This window comes from Pleurodeles waltl, chromosome 1_2 (assembly GCF_031143425.1).
Source record: "Pleurodeles waltl isolate 20211129_DDA chromosome 1_2, aPleWal1.hap1.20221129, whole genome shotgun sequence".
NCBI lineage: Eukaryota > Metazoa > Chordata > Amphibia > Caudata > Salamandridae > Pleurodeles > Pleurodeles waltl.
Window position 1 is genome coordinate 974645510 of NC_090437.1, and position 15482 is coordinate 974660991.

The following is a 15482-nucleotide window of genomic DNA, read 5'->3' on the forward strand; positions in this document are numbered from 1 at the left end:
AGTTTATCCTCAGAGGATTTCTAGTCCGTGGGTGGTATATCTTTGGTCATGAACGTGGAGGAACAGTCAAAGAGGAATATGAGGGGGGGACATTTTATCTCGGCCTGGAGTATTTGTGTGTCCCATTGTGTCTGTTTAGTCATAATTGCTGGGAAGCTTTGCCGTCCTTGTAGTATGGCAACTATGTTGGTGAGTGTAATGGGAATCAAGGAACTATAGGCGAGGGCAAGGTTCTGAATCTTGTAACCGGGCTCCAAGGTCCAGCGTGGCTGCCCAGACTTTCAAGCAATCCCAGTCTCAGACTTATGTCTAGACAAGCGAATGTGTCAAATGAAGATACAAAAGGGTGAGGGCACACGCCTAACAGGCGTTAAAGCAGCTGACATGGTTAACAAGTTGAATCTCTGGGCACTCTGGATGTGAGATTGTGCCCGCAATCACGAGGCTGTATGTACACACAGGGGCCCAGGTTTCACGGGGCAGGGCCTTCGTATGTTCATCAGGGCCGGAATTCAATGGGCTTCCGGGGGGGGGGGGGGGGGGGCGAAGCGATCTCCGCGGGCCGGGCACGGCCCAGCAGTGTCTTAGCATACAGTGTTCCAGTGCATTGCCACGCCCCGGTTTGGTCAAATCCACCCAGTCTAGGCATTCCAGTACAGGCCCAGCCGGGCCTTCGGCAGGTACTCAGCAACATCAGCGGTATGGTTCAGGCATCTCCTTCCCCCTCCGTCGCTCCCTACACGGCCCAGGCTGCAGAGCGAGTCATAATGGGCGTCTTAAGGGAGATATGCACATTGAAGTCTAAGGGGTGGCAGTACACCTCTGTTCTGTACACACTCACGAGCTCCCCGATTCCAGTGTCCTTTGGTTCTCAGACCGCAGCCCCAGCAGCCGCCTGACATCGTCAGCGCATGTGACGCAGACACTGGCTGCTGCGGCAGCAGTTCAGCCTTGGCGCGTTCCTTATGGTTGAGCACACAGCACTCATATTACAGGTGGGACATCTCTTCATGTCCTCCGGTGTCGCATAATCTCTGACTGGGGACACAGTTTGCAGGAGATGCTGCTGGATTTTAAATTATTTAGAAGTCCAGGCCCGGAGCTCCCGAACGAAGCATCCGCCATTTTGGGTTGGTGACCACATCCCTGTGTCTTATAATAGCGTTTTTATAAGACTACACCTTGAGATTCATAATTACTCACAAGTTTGACCTAGTTCTTGATCACTATTCAGATGGTTATTAGCACCTATGCAAGTGACTGTCCAATCAGCAGTATGCCTTGGTAGCAAAAAAGGCTTGCAGTAACAACTGAGATTTATGATTGAACTGCACTTCAGGCAATTACCCTTAGTTGTACTGATGATGATCATTACATATGGGAAGAATCAAAACATCATAGTGTGTACACACAGACTCTCCTACTCTGTGTATTGAATAGGAAGGGCTCCTTATAGTTTATTTGTACGGTCACAAACATCTTATTTTTGTCACTTGTATTTGCCTCTGTGTATTATTATACTGTTCGCTTTGATTTTCCACTACTACAAATGTGAATAAAGGAAGTTTCTCCATTGGAACTTACAGCAACATGTAGCATCAGAATGTATTCTATAAGTAAGTTTTAGTTTTTTGTGTAAGGACCCCTGCTCCTAGAAATACCATGCAAACACCCAGCATTTCACATCAGTCTCTACCTTCAACTTAGCCAGGTGCCACAATGAAGCAGTCAAGTCCAGCCTCTTAATGTCTTTCTTTCAGACTTGCTTTTGTTTGCACAAAAGAGTTTCCTGGATGTAGTCTGGAAATTATAAGCGTCGGCACCCACTTGGTGCTAGTACCCTTTTCTTACTAGCTTTGTGGTACTGAGGACTGCTCAATTCAGCGGTTACAGCACTTATGGCCTCTCTTTGTCCGTTCTATGCCTTACATAGATGGCCTATATGCCCTCCTCACCATCACTGGTGGTTAAAAGGGCGTCATTACTTCCTCACAGAGTAAACTTATTTAGAGGAATTGCTCTACGCCTAATGGGAAATCCCAAAAAGCGTACATATGCAGCTTTCCTAGCCTGCTGCTGGGAATTGCGCAAAGACCAGAATTGCATCCTGGCTGGGAGATCATAGGCTTTAAAGTCCTGAATGACTTTCTCAGTTTCCTGAAACTTCTCAGACTTTTCCAAACTGAAAGTCGAGGCTCTCACCTCCTTGAGGTCCACTTCGTTGTCTGCCAGCATACAACATATGCCCCAGTGTCACTAACTAACCAAACTTTGTTTTCAACTTTAGCTGCAGTTTGTTGCAATGTCATAAGGACTCTTCCTGTAGATTTATCTCCAGTCTCGTCTCCACCCTTGTCCACAAAAGCCGTAACAGCCAGCCATATCTGAAGATTTTAAATTGAAGAAGTCTTTTTGTCTCTTGATATTCACTTTCTCTTCTTTGGGCAGGTGGTGGGAGGGGAATGACCACGTTGCAGTCTTCTCCAGATCATCTGTGTGTGTTTTTCAGGCTTCTTTGTGGTTGGCACCGAACACCGCTACCCCTTTTAAAGCAGGTTCTTGTGTGCAGTGATTTGTGAACGCCACACTGAAAGCTACACCAAGCCTGAGAACTGGTGGGCCTCTCAGTCACCGCCTCTTTTAGACTGATTCCATGACACTGCCCATACCATCTAGCACAGCCCCTTAACGTCAGTCACTTTCCTGGGCTGGGCCTCCAAAGCATCCAGAGGAGTAAGGCTGCTAACACCAACTTAATCACTACAGTGGTGTCTGCAGGCCTGGTTACATTTTATGACAGGCATTAAGGGATGGCTCACTGTACTGAATGCAGGGGCTCATCAGTGTATATGGGGATCCCTGGCCATGACATACAGCTACTCAACCTCCCACCCTCTTCAAAGAAGTCCTGGAAAAAGCTACCCAGCAGAGCAAACCAACAACTTGTCCGCACTAGTTTGTGGCCCGTGGCACCCTCAAAGTTACTAGTATTTTACAAGACTGCACCAATTGTAGAGAAGATTAGGAATGACTCACTTATAAAAGCTCCTTGAAGAATAAAAACCCATCTAAGTTAAGGGACACCACAAAGGTTATAAGCGATAGCTCTGCTACTGGCATTGATAAAGCCAGCATTTACTAAGCTGCTGGGACTCACCTGGCCTTGCCAATGCTTTTTGACAATGTTGGATAACACTAGTAAAAAAGCAATGCTTTTTACCTGTGCCATATAGTATTGGCAGACAAACAGTGAAATCATGCAGCAACTATTGGTGGTCATGTCATTGTGTAGGCGTGTATGCAGCAATACTCATGCATGCACCAGCATAATAACACAGGAGCGATAATCTTCCATGTTTAAATGATAAAAAAGTGCACAAAGGGGCTTTTGTGGATGAAAGCAGTGATCTGCTGCCTGACTATATTTTTTACTGAAAAACAAAGGTTACAGGGACATTATAGTTACGTTCTGAATTTACACCAAAAAAAACCCATAGAAAATCAGCTGTTATAGTTATTTCAAGCAACTATAACTGTTGCCCTAAGGTAACTAAGTCACGCTCTCGCCATGCACAGATTTCTCCTAAATAATTTTACTGCAAATGCGACAGTTATATTATCAATGATTTAATAGATGATGCCATGAGTGATGTAATATCTGGGTAATTAGCAGTGCATGACGGTGGTGTGAGTTATAGTTACTTTAGGGCACGAGTTATAGTTACTCAAAATAACTTGTATGACAGCTGAATTTCTATGGTTTTGTGTGTGTAAGTTTAGAATCTAAGTATAACGTCCCTGTAACTTTTTTTTTTTTTTTTTCAGTGAACTACAAAGGTTTTTTTAAATGCTAATCCCTAACTATAACTTCGATGAGTGCCTCTGTGATCTCTCGGTGGGTATATAAGTCTCGGAGTGGGTATGTGCTTGAATGTCTGAGAAGGTGTGTGAGTGGGTGTGAGTATGTAGGTCTGTAGGTGGGTGTGAAAGTGCCCAAGTGGGTGCATGAGTCTCTATGTGGGCCTATTAGTGGGCGTGTCAGACTGAGTGGGCCTGTAAGTGACTGAATGAGTGAGTGGGTCTGTGAGTGGGTGCATTAGTGCCAGAGTGAGTGTGAGAATGTTTTTTGCTTTTTTTTTTTTAAAAGAAATTTGTGAATGCTTTGCGACATTACATGTGGGGCCCGCTAAGCGTCACAACGACTTTGTAAATATTGCATGTGGGGGAAAAACATGTTGCACGCATAACAACACACAAACACCCCAACATGCCCCCATAGGGTGAGGTAACCACTACCCTGATCCCTTATATGACTTTCCATGTTTAGTTTCAGCTCTGGGGACCGTGTCCCATTACTTAAAATGGTAGCTGAAACTTTCTGCTCAGGTTGTGGCCAGCCAATCATGGCATTCATGCTGGTGTGCACATTTATGATGAATCTCGAAATAGTTGCAAAATATTCATGCACGTAAATATACACATTTGTTTTCCTTCATTATCTCAAAAACGGATTTACACTAAATGAAAAGACGGGCTCTTTCTGGACCAAGAGCTACCTTTCTGCTAAATTTGATGTAATTTAGTCTAGTGGTTCGGGCTGTAGTCGGATCACAAAATCTCTATGGGAATTAACAGTGTAAACACACTTTTTTTTGCCCCCACTCCTCTTTAGCTCTCACTTGACAGATCACCCCAAAACTTTCCAAGCGCAACAAGACCTAACTTGACCCTTTTAAAAAAAAAAAAATTACAATTCATCAAACGACGCCAAAGGTATAGCCAAGTCAAAAACGCTTTTGCTATGGAAACTAGGTTTCTAATTAGAACTAACTAGCAGGATACATAATATCTAGCTCCAGGGGTGTGGAATTTATTAAAATATCTATTTATCCAGGAGACAGGTTGCTTCTCAAATCTACTTGTCCTGTACAAAGATCTACTTGTCCCTCTGGTGCCATATATTGTGGCGACAAATTATGGCAGCAATCTCGTTATGTAAGAGCTCTGATAATAGCCTCTCTGATTATGCCAGGGCTACTACCATAGTAGGGCTTGAATACTTGCAGTTTCAATCCCTACTGTAGCAATTTCCTTATTTTGCCACCTTTCTGCAGATCTGCATACTGGGGCTGGAGAAAGCAGTAAGCAATAGTTCCAGGGCTGGAATGCCTTTGAGTCTGCAAACCTACTAACCTGCATGTTTTAAAGATTTTCACCAACTTCTCTCTAATCATTTCCCCTAATAAGAAAGGTTGGAAATTTACTCCTGCCAATGGCAGAATTAGAACTTCTTCCAGGGTTGGGAAGAAAGTGGCTGGAGGGAAAATGAACTTGCAAATGCTCAATAGATTTTCACATGAGCAAATCTACACATGCGTATTTACCCATGCTAAAATACAGTTCACAAATATTTTATTGGGGTACGATTTCCGGGTATACTTCTCTTGAAAGCCACTAATTCAAAGACATATACCATGGGTGCACTTTTGTGACTTTCTTTAAGAATTTGGAGACACATGTAGGTAGGTTCAGATGCAAGAATAATCATGAGGTGGGTTGCAATTTGCGACCCCCTTGCGAATGGCGGCCCTCACAGGGATGGTGGCCTGCTGGAAACAGCAGACCACCAGGTCTGTGACTGCTTTTCAATAAAGCAGTTTTCTTTTTTTTTTTTTTTGTAATGCAGCCCGTTTTCCTTAAAGGAAAACGAGATGCATTACAAAAACGAAAAATGAAATGTTTTTGTTTAATTTTTTCAGAGCAGGCAGAGGTCCACAGGACCACTGCCTGCTCTGAAAAAATGTTTACAGTGACATTCACAACGGGGAAGGGGTCCCAATGGGTTAACGTCCATTTACAATGGGTGCAAACTGCGATTGGTTTGCGCCCGCTGTCACAAAACAATCCTACATTGCACTGCGAGTTGCAATTAGGAAGGGAGCACCCCTTCCAAATTGCGAGTCGCAAACCCGTTTTGCGATTCCGTAACCAGGTTACCGAATCGCAAAACTGGGTTTGTGCATCGCGATGTGCTTTTTGCACATCACAAACAACTAAATTCGCTGTTTGCGACATACAAAAAGCTACCTACATGTGGGTCTTGGTCCCTAATTAGGTCTGGTGTTAACAAAGACATTTTGTTTTTATTAAACTTCTATTTCTCTCTCTTTCGGCTGGCTTTACTGTGACTTATCGCATTCTGCTCTTCCACAAGGAGCATATTGGCACACAAAGTAATTTTGTTCCGTGTAAGGAACTACAGCGGCAATCAGTGACGTAACAAAACTGGAGGGTGCCCCTTTGCAAAGAACATAGAGGATCCCCCTCTTCAGACTCACTCAGGGAAGGTTCTGTGCTGAAGGGATCCCCTGGAGGGCGGCTGCGGGGCCTTTGTTATGCCACTGGTGGCAACGTGTGCTTTTAGAGTTCAAAAACTTTTGGGGGGGTTTTTGCCAGTGTTTGTTACAGTGTTGAGGGCCTGGTAGCTCCCACAACAATGAAGTGTTACAAAAGCCATGTCAAAACAAGACACGCATTGATGAAACTAAAAGACTTTTAAAAATGTCGGATCAGTTTACTTTTTTCAGTGTTTGTTTATTTTCACGCTTCCCATAGTCGTGTTGATAATGGTTAAACTGATTTTCCATTAGAAATATTTTTGGGAAATACTAGCATGCATCAACACATTTTACTAAATGAGACTTCAAAGAAATAGCACCTAAAATTTCCTGGTAGCAAAACTTTTTCCCTACTTGCATTTTTTCTGAACATTTTATTTTAAAAGCAAAGACTCTTCTCTCTTGCTTACAAGCTTCTGCAGACATTTGCATCTAATCAGAGAGCATTCTGGGAGCATTATACTTAGCCTCATAGCATAAACTTTTCAAACGTATGTACACTTTTTTTTTTTGTACTGGAACCAACGTCAGTAGTGAAGTGTGACCTTAGAACATTTATTTACAGCACTCGCCCTAATAATGAAGGCTTTCAAATAATGAACCATAATGAAAATGTCACTTACCCAGTGTACATCTGTTCGTGGCATCAGTCGCAGTAGATTCGCATGTTCTGCAATAGCTCGCCATCTGGTGTTGGGCCGGAGTGTTACAAGTTGTTTTTCTTCGAAGAAGTCTTTCGAGTCACGGGACCGAGTGACTCCTCCTTTTGTCTCCATTGCGCATGGGCGTCGACTCCATCTTCGATTGTTTTTCCCCGCAGAGGGTGAGGTAGGAGTTGAATTGTAGTAATAGTGCCCATGCAATGGAGTGACTAAGTATGCACCTATTTAAGGTTGAGATGATACATATCTAAATAATTGAAGGTAACTTCCAAACTGCTACAGGCTCCCGGGGAGGCGGGTGGGCACATGCGAATCTACTGCGACTGATGCCACGAACAGATGTACACTGGGTAAGTGACATTTTCAGTTCGATGGCATCTGTCGCTGTAGATACGCATGTTCTGCATAGACTAGTAAGCAGTTATTTCCCCAAAAGCGGTGGATCAGCCTGTAGGAGTGGAAGTAGTCTGAAATAATGTTCTTAATACGGCTTGACCTACTGTGGCTTGTTGTGCGGATAACACGTCTACACAGTAGTGCTTGGTGAATGTGTGAGGCGTAGACCATGTGGCTGCCTTACATATTTCTTGCATTGGGATGTTTCCTAGAAAGGCCATGGTAGCACCTTTCTTTCTGGTTGAGTGTGCCCTTGGTGTAATGGGCAGCTGTCGTTTAGCTTTAAGGTAGCAGATTTGGATGCATTTAACTATCCATCTGGCTATACCTTGTTTTGAAATTGGGTTTCCTGCGTGAGGTTTTTGAAATGCAATAAAGAGTTGTTTAGTCTTTCTGATGTTTTTTGTTCTGTCAATGTAATACATCAATGCTCTTTTGACATCTAATGTATGTAGTGCCCTTTCAGCTACGGTATCTGGCTGTGGAAAGAACACTGGAAGTTCCACTGTTTGATTTAGATGGAACGGTGAAATAACCTTTGGCAAAAATTTAGGATTGGTCCTTAGGACGACTTTATTTTTGTGTAGTTGTATAAAAGGTTCCTGTATAGTAAACGCCTGAATCTCGCTTACTCTTCTCAGGGAAGTAATGGCGATGAGAAATGCCACCTTCCAGGTTAGGAACTGTATGTCGCAGGAGTGCATGGGTTCAAAAGGTGGACCCATAAGTCTAGTTAGGACAACATTTAGGTTCCATGAAGGAACAGGTGGTGTTCTTGGTGGTATAATTCTCCTAAGGCCCTCCATGAATGCTTTAATGACTGGTATTTTATATAGGGAAGTTGAATAGGTAGTCTGCAGGTATGCAGATATTGCTGCAAGGTGAATCTTAATGGAAGAGAAAGCTAGGTTAGATTTTTGTAAGTGAAGCAAGTAACCCACTACATGTTCTGGAGTTGTGTGTAATGGTTGTATTTGATTAATATGGCAGTAGCAAACAAACCTCTTCCATTTACTTGCATAGCAGTGCCTGGTGGATGGCCTTCTTGCTTGTTTTATGACTTCCATACATTCTTGGGTAAGTTGTAAGTGCCCGAATTCTAGGATTTCAGGAGCCAGATTGCTAGATTCAGCGATGCTGGATCTGGGTGTCTGATCTTTTGGTTGTGCTGTGTCAACAGATCTGGCCTGTTGGGCAATTTGATGCAGGGTACCACTGATAGGTCTAGCAGCGTTGTGTACCAGGGTTGCCTTGCCCAAGTTGGTGCTATCAATATGAGTTTGAGTTTGCTTTGACTGAGTTTGTTTACCAGGTAAGGAAGGAGAGGGAGAGGAGGAAAAGCGTAAGCAAATATCCCTGACCAGTTCATCCATAGGGCATTGCCTTGGGATTGTTTGTGTGGGTACCTGGATGCGAAGTTTTGGCATTTTGCGTTCTCCCTTGTCGCAAACAAGTCTATCTGAGGTGTTCCCCAGAGTTTGAAATAAGTGTTCAGAATTTGGGGGTGAATTTCCCATTCGTGGACCTGTTGGTGATCTCGAGAGAGATTGTCTGCAAGTTGATTTTGTATCCCTGGTATAAACTGTGCAATTAGGCGAATTTGGTTGTGAATTGCCCAATGCCAAATTTTTTGTGCTAGCAGGCTTAACTGCGTGGAGTGCGTCCCTCCCTGCTTGTTTAGATAATACATTGTTGTCATGTTGTCTGTTTTGACGAGAATGTATTTGTGAACTATTATTGGTTGGAAAGCTTTTAGTGCTTGAAAAACTGCTAGAAGTTCTAGGTGATTGATATGCAGTTTTGTTTGATGTACGTTCCATTGTCCTTGTATGCTGTGTTGATCGAGGTGTGCTCCCCACCCTGTCATGGAAGCATCTGTTGTTATTACGTATTGTGGCACTGGGTCTTGGAAAGGCCGCCCCTTGTTTAAATTTATGTTGTTCCACCACAGAAGCGAGAGGTAAGTTTGGCGGTCTATTAACACCAGATCTAGAAGGTGACCCTGTGCTTGGGACCACTGTGATGCTAGGCATTGTTGTAAGGGCCTCATGTGCAGTCTTGCGTTTGGGACAATGGCTATGCATGATGACATCATGCCTAGGAGTTGTAATACCATCTTTGCCTGTATTTTTTGTGTTGGATACATGCGTTGTATGATGGTGTTGAAATTTTGAATTCTTTGTGGACTTGGAGTGGCTACTCCCTTTGATGTGTCTATTATGGCTCCCAGGTATTGTTGTACCTTGCGTGGCAGAATTTTGGATTTTGTGAAATTGACGGTGAACCCGAGTTTGAAGAGGGTTTGTATGATCTGATTTGTGTGATTTGAGCACTGTATGAACGAATGGGCCTTGATTAGCCAGTCGTCCAAATATGGGAACACATGTATTTGCTGCCTTCTTATGTGTGCAGCGACTACCGCTAGACATTTGGTAAAGACTCTTGGTGCGGTTGTTAATCCGAAAGGCAGTACCTTGAATTGGTAATGTATTCCTTTGAATACAAACCTTAGGTATTTCCTGTGCGATGGGTGTATTGGTATATGGAAATAAGCATCCTTGAGGTCTAAAGTTGCCATGTAGTCGTGTAGTTTTAGCAATGGCAATACTTCTTGTAGTGTGACCATGTGAAAGTGGTCTGATTTGATGAAAGTGTTCACTACTCTGAGGTCTAGGATTGGTCTCAGCGTTTTGTCCTTCTTTGGTATCAGAAAGTACAGTGAGTAAACTCCTGTGTTTATTTGTGTGTTTGGCACTAATTCGATTGCATTCTTTTGCAATAGTGCCTGCACTTCTATCTCCAGGAGATTGGAATGGTGTGTTGTTAAATTTTGTGCTTTTGGTGGTATGTTTGGAGGGAATTGTAGAAATTCTATGCAATAACCATGTTGGATAATTGCTAGAACCCAAGTGTCTGTAGTGATTTCCTCCCATGCTTTGTAATAATGACCTATTCTTCCCCCCACTGGTGTTGTGTGGAGGGGGTGAGTGACATGTGAGTCATTGTTTAGTAGTAGGGGTTTTGGGGCTTTGAAATCTCCCTCTATTTCTAGGGAATTGCCCTCCTCTATATTGTCCCCGAAAACCTCCTCTATACTGTCCCTGGTAAGTGGACGGTGTTGCTTGTGAGGTGCTGGCTTGTGTGCTTTGACCCCGAAACCCCCCTCGAAAGGGCGTTTTACGGAATGTGCTGTAATTCCCTCTGCTCTGCGGGGAGTAGAGTGCGCCCATGGCTTTGGCAGTGTCCGTATCTTTTTTGAGTTTCTCAATCGCTGTGTCCACTTCTGGACCGAACAGTTCTTTTTCATTAAAAGGCATATTGAGAACTGCTTGTTGAATCTCTGGTTTAAATCCAGACGTTCGGAGCCATGCATGCCGTCTGATAGTTACAGATGTATTAATTGTCCGTGCAGCTGTATCTGCAGCGTCCATGGAGGAACGTATCTGGTTGTTGGAGATGGTCTGTCCCTCCTCAACCACTTGTTTCGCCCTATTTTGGAAGTCCTTGGGCAGATGTTCAATGAGATGTTGCATCTCGTCCCAGTGGGCTCTGTCATAGCGCGCAAGTAGTGCCTGGGAGTTCGCGATGCGCCACTGGTTTGCAGCTTGTGCTGCGACTCTTTTACCAGCTGCATCGAACTTGCGGCTTTCTTTATCTGGGGGTGGTGCATCTCCAGATGTGTGAGAGTTGGCCCTTTTCCTAGCTGCTCCTACAACAACAGAGTCTGGTGGCAGCTGTGTAGTGATGAAAGCCGGGTCCGTAGGAGGCGGCTTATACTTCTTTTCCACCCTTGGTGTGATTGCCCTACTTTTGACCGGCTCCTTAAATATGTCTTTTGCGTGCCGGAGCATACCAGGGAGCATAGGCAGGCTTTGGTAGGAGCTGTGGGTGGAGGAGAGTGTGTTGAACAAGAAATCATCCTCGACCTGTTCTGAGTGGAGGCTTACGTTATGAAATTGTGCTGCTCTAGCCACCACCTGAGAGTACGCGGTGCTGTCTTCTGGTGGAGATGGCTTTGTAGGGTAGGCCTCCGGGCTGTTATCTGACACTGGGGCGTCGTATAGGTCCCATGCGTCCTGATCTTGGTCACCCTGGCTCATGGTGGTGTGAGCTGGGGAGTGAGATGGAGTTTGTGCTGGTGAAACGTTAATCACGGGCGGAGGAGAGGGTGGTGGTGTAATTCTTTTAACCACTTTTGGTTGTGGTGCTTGTTCCGTCTGGAACTCCAACCTTCTCTTTCTCCTAATGGGGGGGAAGGGTGCTTATTTTTCCTGTCCCCTGCTGAATGAAGATACGCTTTTGCGTATGGTCCACATCAGTTGCTTGTAGCTCTTCCTCAAACCTATGCTTTTGCATTTGGGAGGTTAGCGAGTGCTCTTCTGTATAAGAGCCTGAAGCTGGGTCGCTTGCAGTTTGTTTCGGCGTCGAAACTTTGTCTGCGTGTTTTTTCGGCTCCGAGGTGACTTTTTTCCTTTTCGGGGCCGAAACCTCTCGGCGTCGATCTGTTTCGGTGCCGCTGTCTCGGCGTCGAGCCGTGTCCACACCGGCATCTCGGTGTCGAGGCTTGTCTCCAGCACTTTCTCGGTCCCGAGAAGGCTGCGTGCCGGTGTCTCGACCGGAGTCGGACGATCTCGGCACTGTTTTGGCCTTTTTCGGTGCCGACGGTCGGTCACCGAATTTACGGGTGGAGCCATGGCCTGGTGGCAGTGGCGTCCCCTGGGCCTTGTAAATGTTTCTTTGTGTGGTTTTCGACGTCTTACTCACGGTTTGTGTGTCGTCGAATCCTTCGGAGTCTGAGTCTTGGATCGAGAAGGTACCTTCTTCTTCCTGTTCCTCGAACTCCCGTTGGGCTGTCGGTGCGGACGCCATTTGAAGTCTTCTGGCTCGACGGTCTCGGAGTGTTTTTCGGGACCGGAACGCACGACAGGCCTCGCAGGTGTCTTCGCTGTGCTCAGGTGACAGGCACAGGTTGCAGACCAAGTGTTGGTCTGTGTAGGGGTATTTATTGTGGCATTTGGGGCAGAAACGAAACGGGGTCCGTTCCATCGGCGTTGTTCAGCACGCGGTCGGGCCGACCAGGCCCCGACGGAGGATCGAAAAACTACCCCGAAGGGCACCGGAGCTCTTCGATCTTCGATGCGGTGTGAAATCTAAGTACGCCGATCCCGAACGCAACAATACCGACGAAAATCTTCCGAAATTAGCTAATTTTCCGTTCCGAAACTCGGAGCGACAGGAACACGTCCGAACCCGATGGCGGAAAAAAAAACAATCGAAGATGGAGTCGACGCCCATGCGCAATGGAGACAAAAGGAGGAGTCACTCGGTCCCGTGACTCGAAAGACTTCTTCGAAGAAAAACAACTTGTAACACTCCGGCCCAACACCAGATGGCGAGCTATTGCAGAACATGCGTATCTACAGCGACAGATGCCATCGAACATACAAGTTCGAACATCATTATCTTTTGGAAACACATTACCGCAACTGCAGAGAGTTCTATTCTCTGTAAACTGGCAGCCAAAGGGTTTGTGCTGTAGAGGGTTGGGCCTACTTATCCCAAGGACAAAGTAAACATGAAAACTTGTTGCCCTTGACCCCAAACAAGATGTCCCGGGCGTCGGGCGATAGGAATTCTACATCCCTGTAGCTCTGTCAAATTTGGTGTAATTCCGGTCAGCTGTTCACGCTGTAGTGTTCAAAATTTTAACAAATCCAATAGACATAGAATGAGGAACATGTTTTGGGACCCTCCCCCCCTCTTTCTCAGCTCTCGCTTGACAGATCACCCCGCAACTGTCAAGACACCAGCTAAAGGGAATGAAGTAGAAGTTTTGAAATTTTCGTCAACATTCATCGAACAGCGGCAAAGTCATTGGCAAAACAAAAAGCACTCCGTGTATGAAAAAAAAAAGTGGTCTGAACTAGAACTTCCTACTGTGGTGTGTGTGTGTGTGTGTGTATATCTATATCTATATCTATATCCATATCCATATCTAATATTTCCTAGTGGCGATTGCCAGTAGGTAGTTATAGTTAGGACTTGGTTTCTATAGAAAAAGCTTTTTTTGCCGTGCCTAAATCTTTGGCATTGGTTGATGAAACTTCACAAAATTTCCCAAAATAATTAGACGCTCACTTCAGCTGCTGTGTGGAATGTTTCAGGTGATCAATCAAGCAGGGGCCCAAAAAAAAAAAAAAAGAAGGAGTCTCCTCAAAACATGTTTTGCCCTTGTTAATTTGTTAATTCCCATAAGGGTTTTGTTTTGGAGCAGGACTACAATCTGAACCGCTGGATGGAATTATACCAAAATTGGCAGAAAGGTAGTTCTTGGTCCAGAAAGTTCCCTTTTTTTATTTTGTGTAAATCTGTTCAGTAGTTTGATACATTAAAGAAAATAAAAATTTGTATATAGGGACGCAAAGGCTGCTCAAACCGTTCGAATCTCGTGCTGAGATCTGACTGGCTGCCAACATTTTAACAATGAAGTGTTGGCAGCCATCTTGGGATTCTGCTTCAGTTGAATCCTTGAGTAAACAAAAAAAAAAAAAGGGGCCAGGATAGGTAGCTCTGGTGCTGGCGTCCCAGAAGAACATCGCCACGGCAAAGCTGCGGCAGATCCGCGATCCAGCAAAAATTTTAAAAGAGCGGGCTCCTGCGCTTGGTTAGGAAAAAGGCCCTGTTGGTCCAGGTCCTGGGGACATTCTTTTAAATTTAAAAAGAAAAAAAAAAAATCAAGGGTCACACAGGGCCCCCCTTCTGAGGCTCATTGAGACCACCACCCTGGGGACCACCACCTCCCTGGGGTAATGTGTGAGGAAGCGAGTTATAGTTACTTCAAAGCACGAGTTACAGTTACTTCGGTTAACTATAGTTGGTAAATTTCAGTATTTTTTTTATTTTAGAATGCTATGTTGCAACATCTTCATCTTACTTTATAACATCACTTTAACCTTTGTTGTTTTTTTAAAAGTAAATGTCTAAGGTGTTTTTAACGTAAAGTAATAGATTACCATACTATAAAACCCATGCACTGAGTCCACCCCCCCACCCCAGGGGTAGCCATGGAAATGTAATCAAAGCAACAACCAAAGAACATACATAGTAGTAATTCTGAGTACTTTTCCAAAGAGTTGCCCACACTATAAAACCCCACACCATGCGTCCACCTCCACCCTACCCCACGGATAGACAAGAGTGTAAAAAAGGATGACTGGAAAGGAGTAGGTTAAACACCCTTTCGCCACGTACCACCTCATACCCAAACCTCTTGCACTTCACATTACCTCTTGCACTGATCATTTTTTGTTTCCTTTCCTTAGTGCTTTTCTTTTATTGACAACCTCTTTTTATCTCCTGGTATAATTATATGAACAACTAGTGTCACATCCTCCAAATTTGTTAAACATTAGGTCACTATTCTTTATTTAATACTCAAATAGAATCTGCATACAAGCTTTGTTGTCCGAAGCTAAAAATTATTTTGGCAGTATTTATGTTTAGTTACCAAACAACTGTTAGTCAGTTTTAAATTGATCTGGATCTCTAAGCTTGACTGGAATATGTATGCTCAAGGACATGCCTCATTTCTACTAGGTAAGGTAGAAAAACAGGTAAAGGAAAATTTACACACTAAAACTATAAACGTACGCCTTTATTCAATATATATTAAATATATATTAAAGTTGGTCTACATTACCGGCTTTGATATTCCATTTTCAGCAGTCCTTTCTAATTCAGAGGGTGGTGCTGGCTGTGCACTGAAAAAAATGGTTCTGTTAGATGTCATATCTTAAGCTATTTGAACTCTTAAAATACATTAATTTATTGCTCATCCTAATCAGACAAAAACATCATAGAAATGCTAAATGCTATTTGCATTTGCCCCAGTTTTCCCATTTTCATGTTCACTAAAAGAACGGAAAAGCAGTAGCGATGAGCAAAACAACATTTTCACATCCATCTTATAACTTGAATTACTTGGAAAATTTTCACTTACTGAATAAATACAGCTGATCACAGGCTT

At 44.1% G+C, this 15482-nt stretch overlaps 1 protein-coding gene across 6 annotated transcripts in view; it reads right to left on the bottom strand.

Annotated features, from left to right (window-relative positions):
• FIP1L1 (factor interacting with PAPOLA and CPSF1) overlaps nucleotides 1-15482 on the bottom strand; it is a 510903-nt gene that overhangs the window by 415186 nt on the left and 80235 nt on the right. For all 6 annotated transcript variants that reach the window (XM_069201295.1, XM_069201279.1, XM_069201288.1 and 3 more), the window contains exon 3: nucleotides 15156-15216. In XM_069201295.1, coding sequence (XP_069057396.1) covers nucleotides 15156-15216 — 61 coding nt within the window. The remainder of the gene's footprint in view (nucleotides 1-15155; nucleotides 15217-15482) is intronic.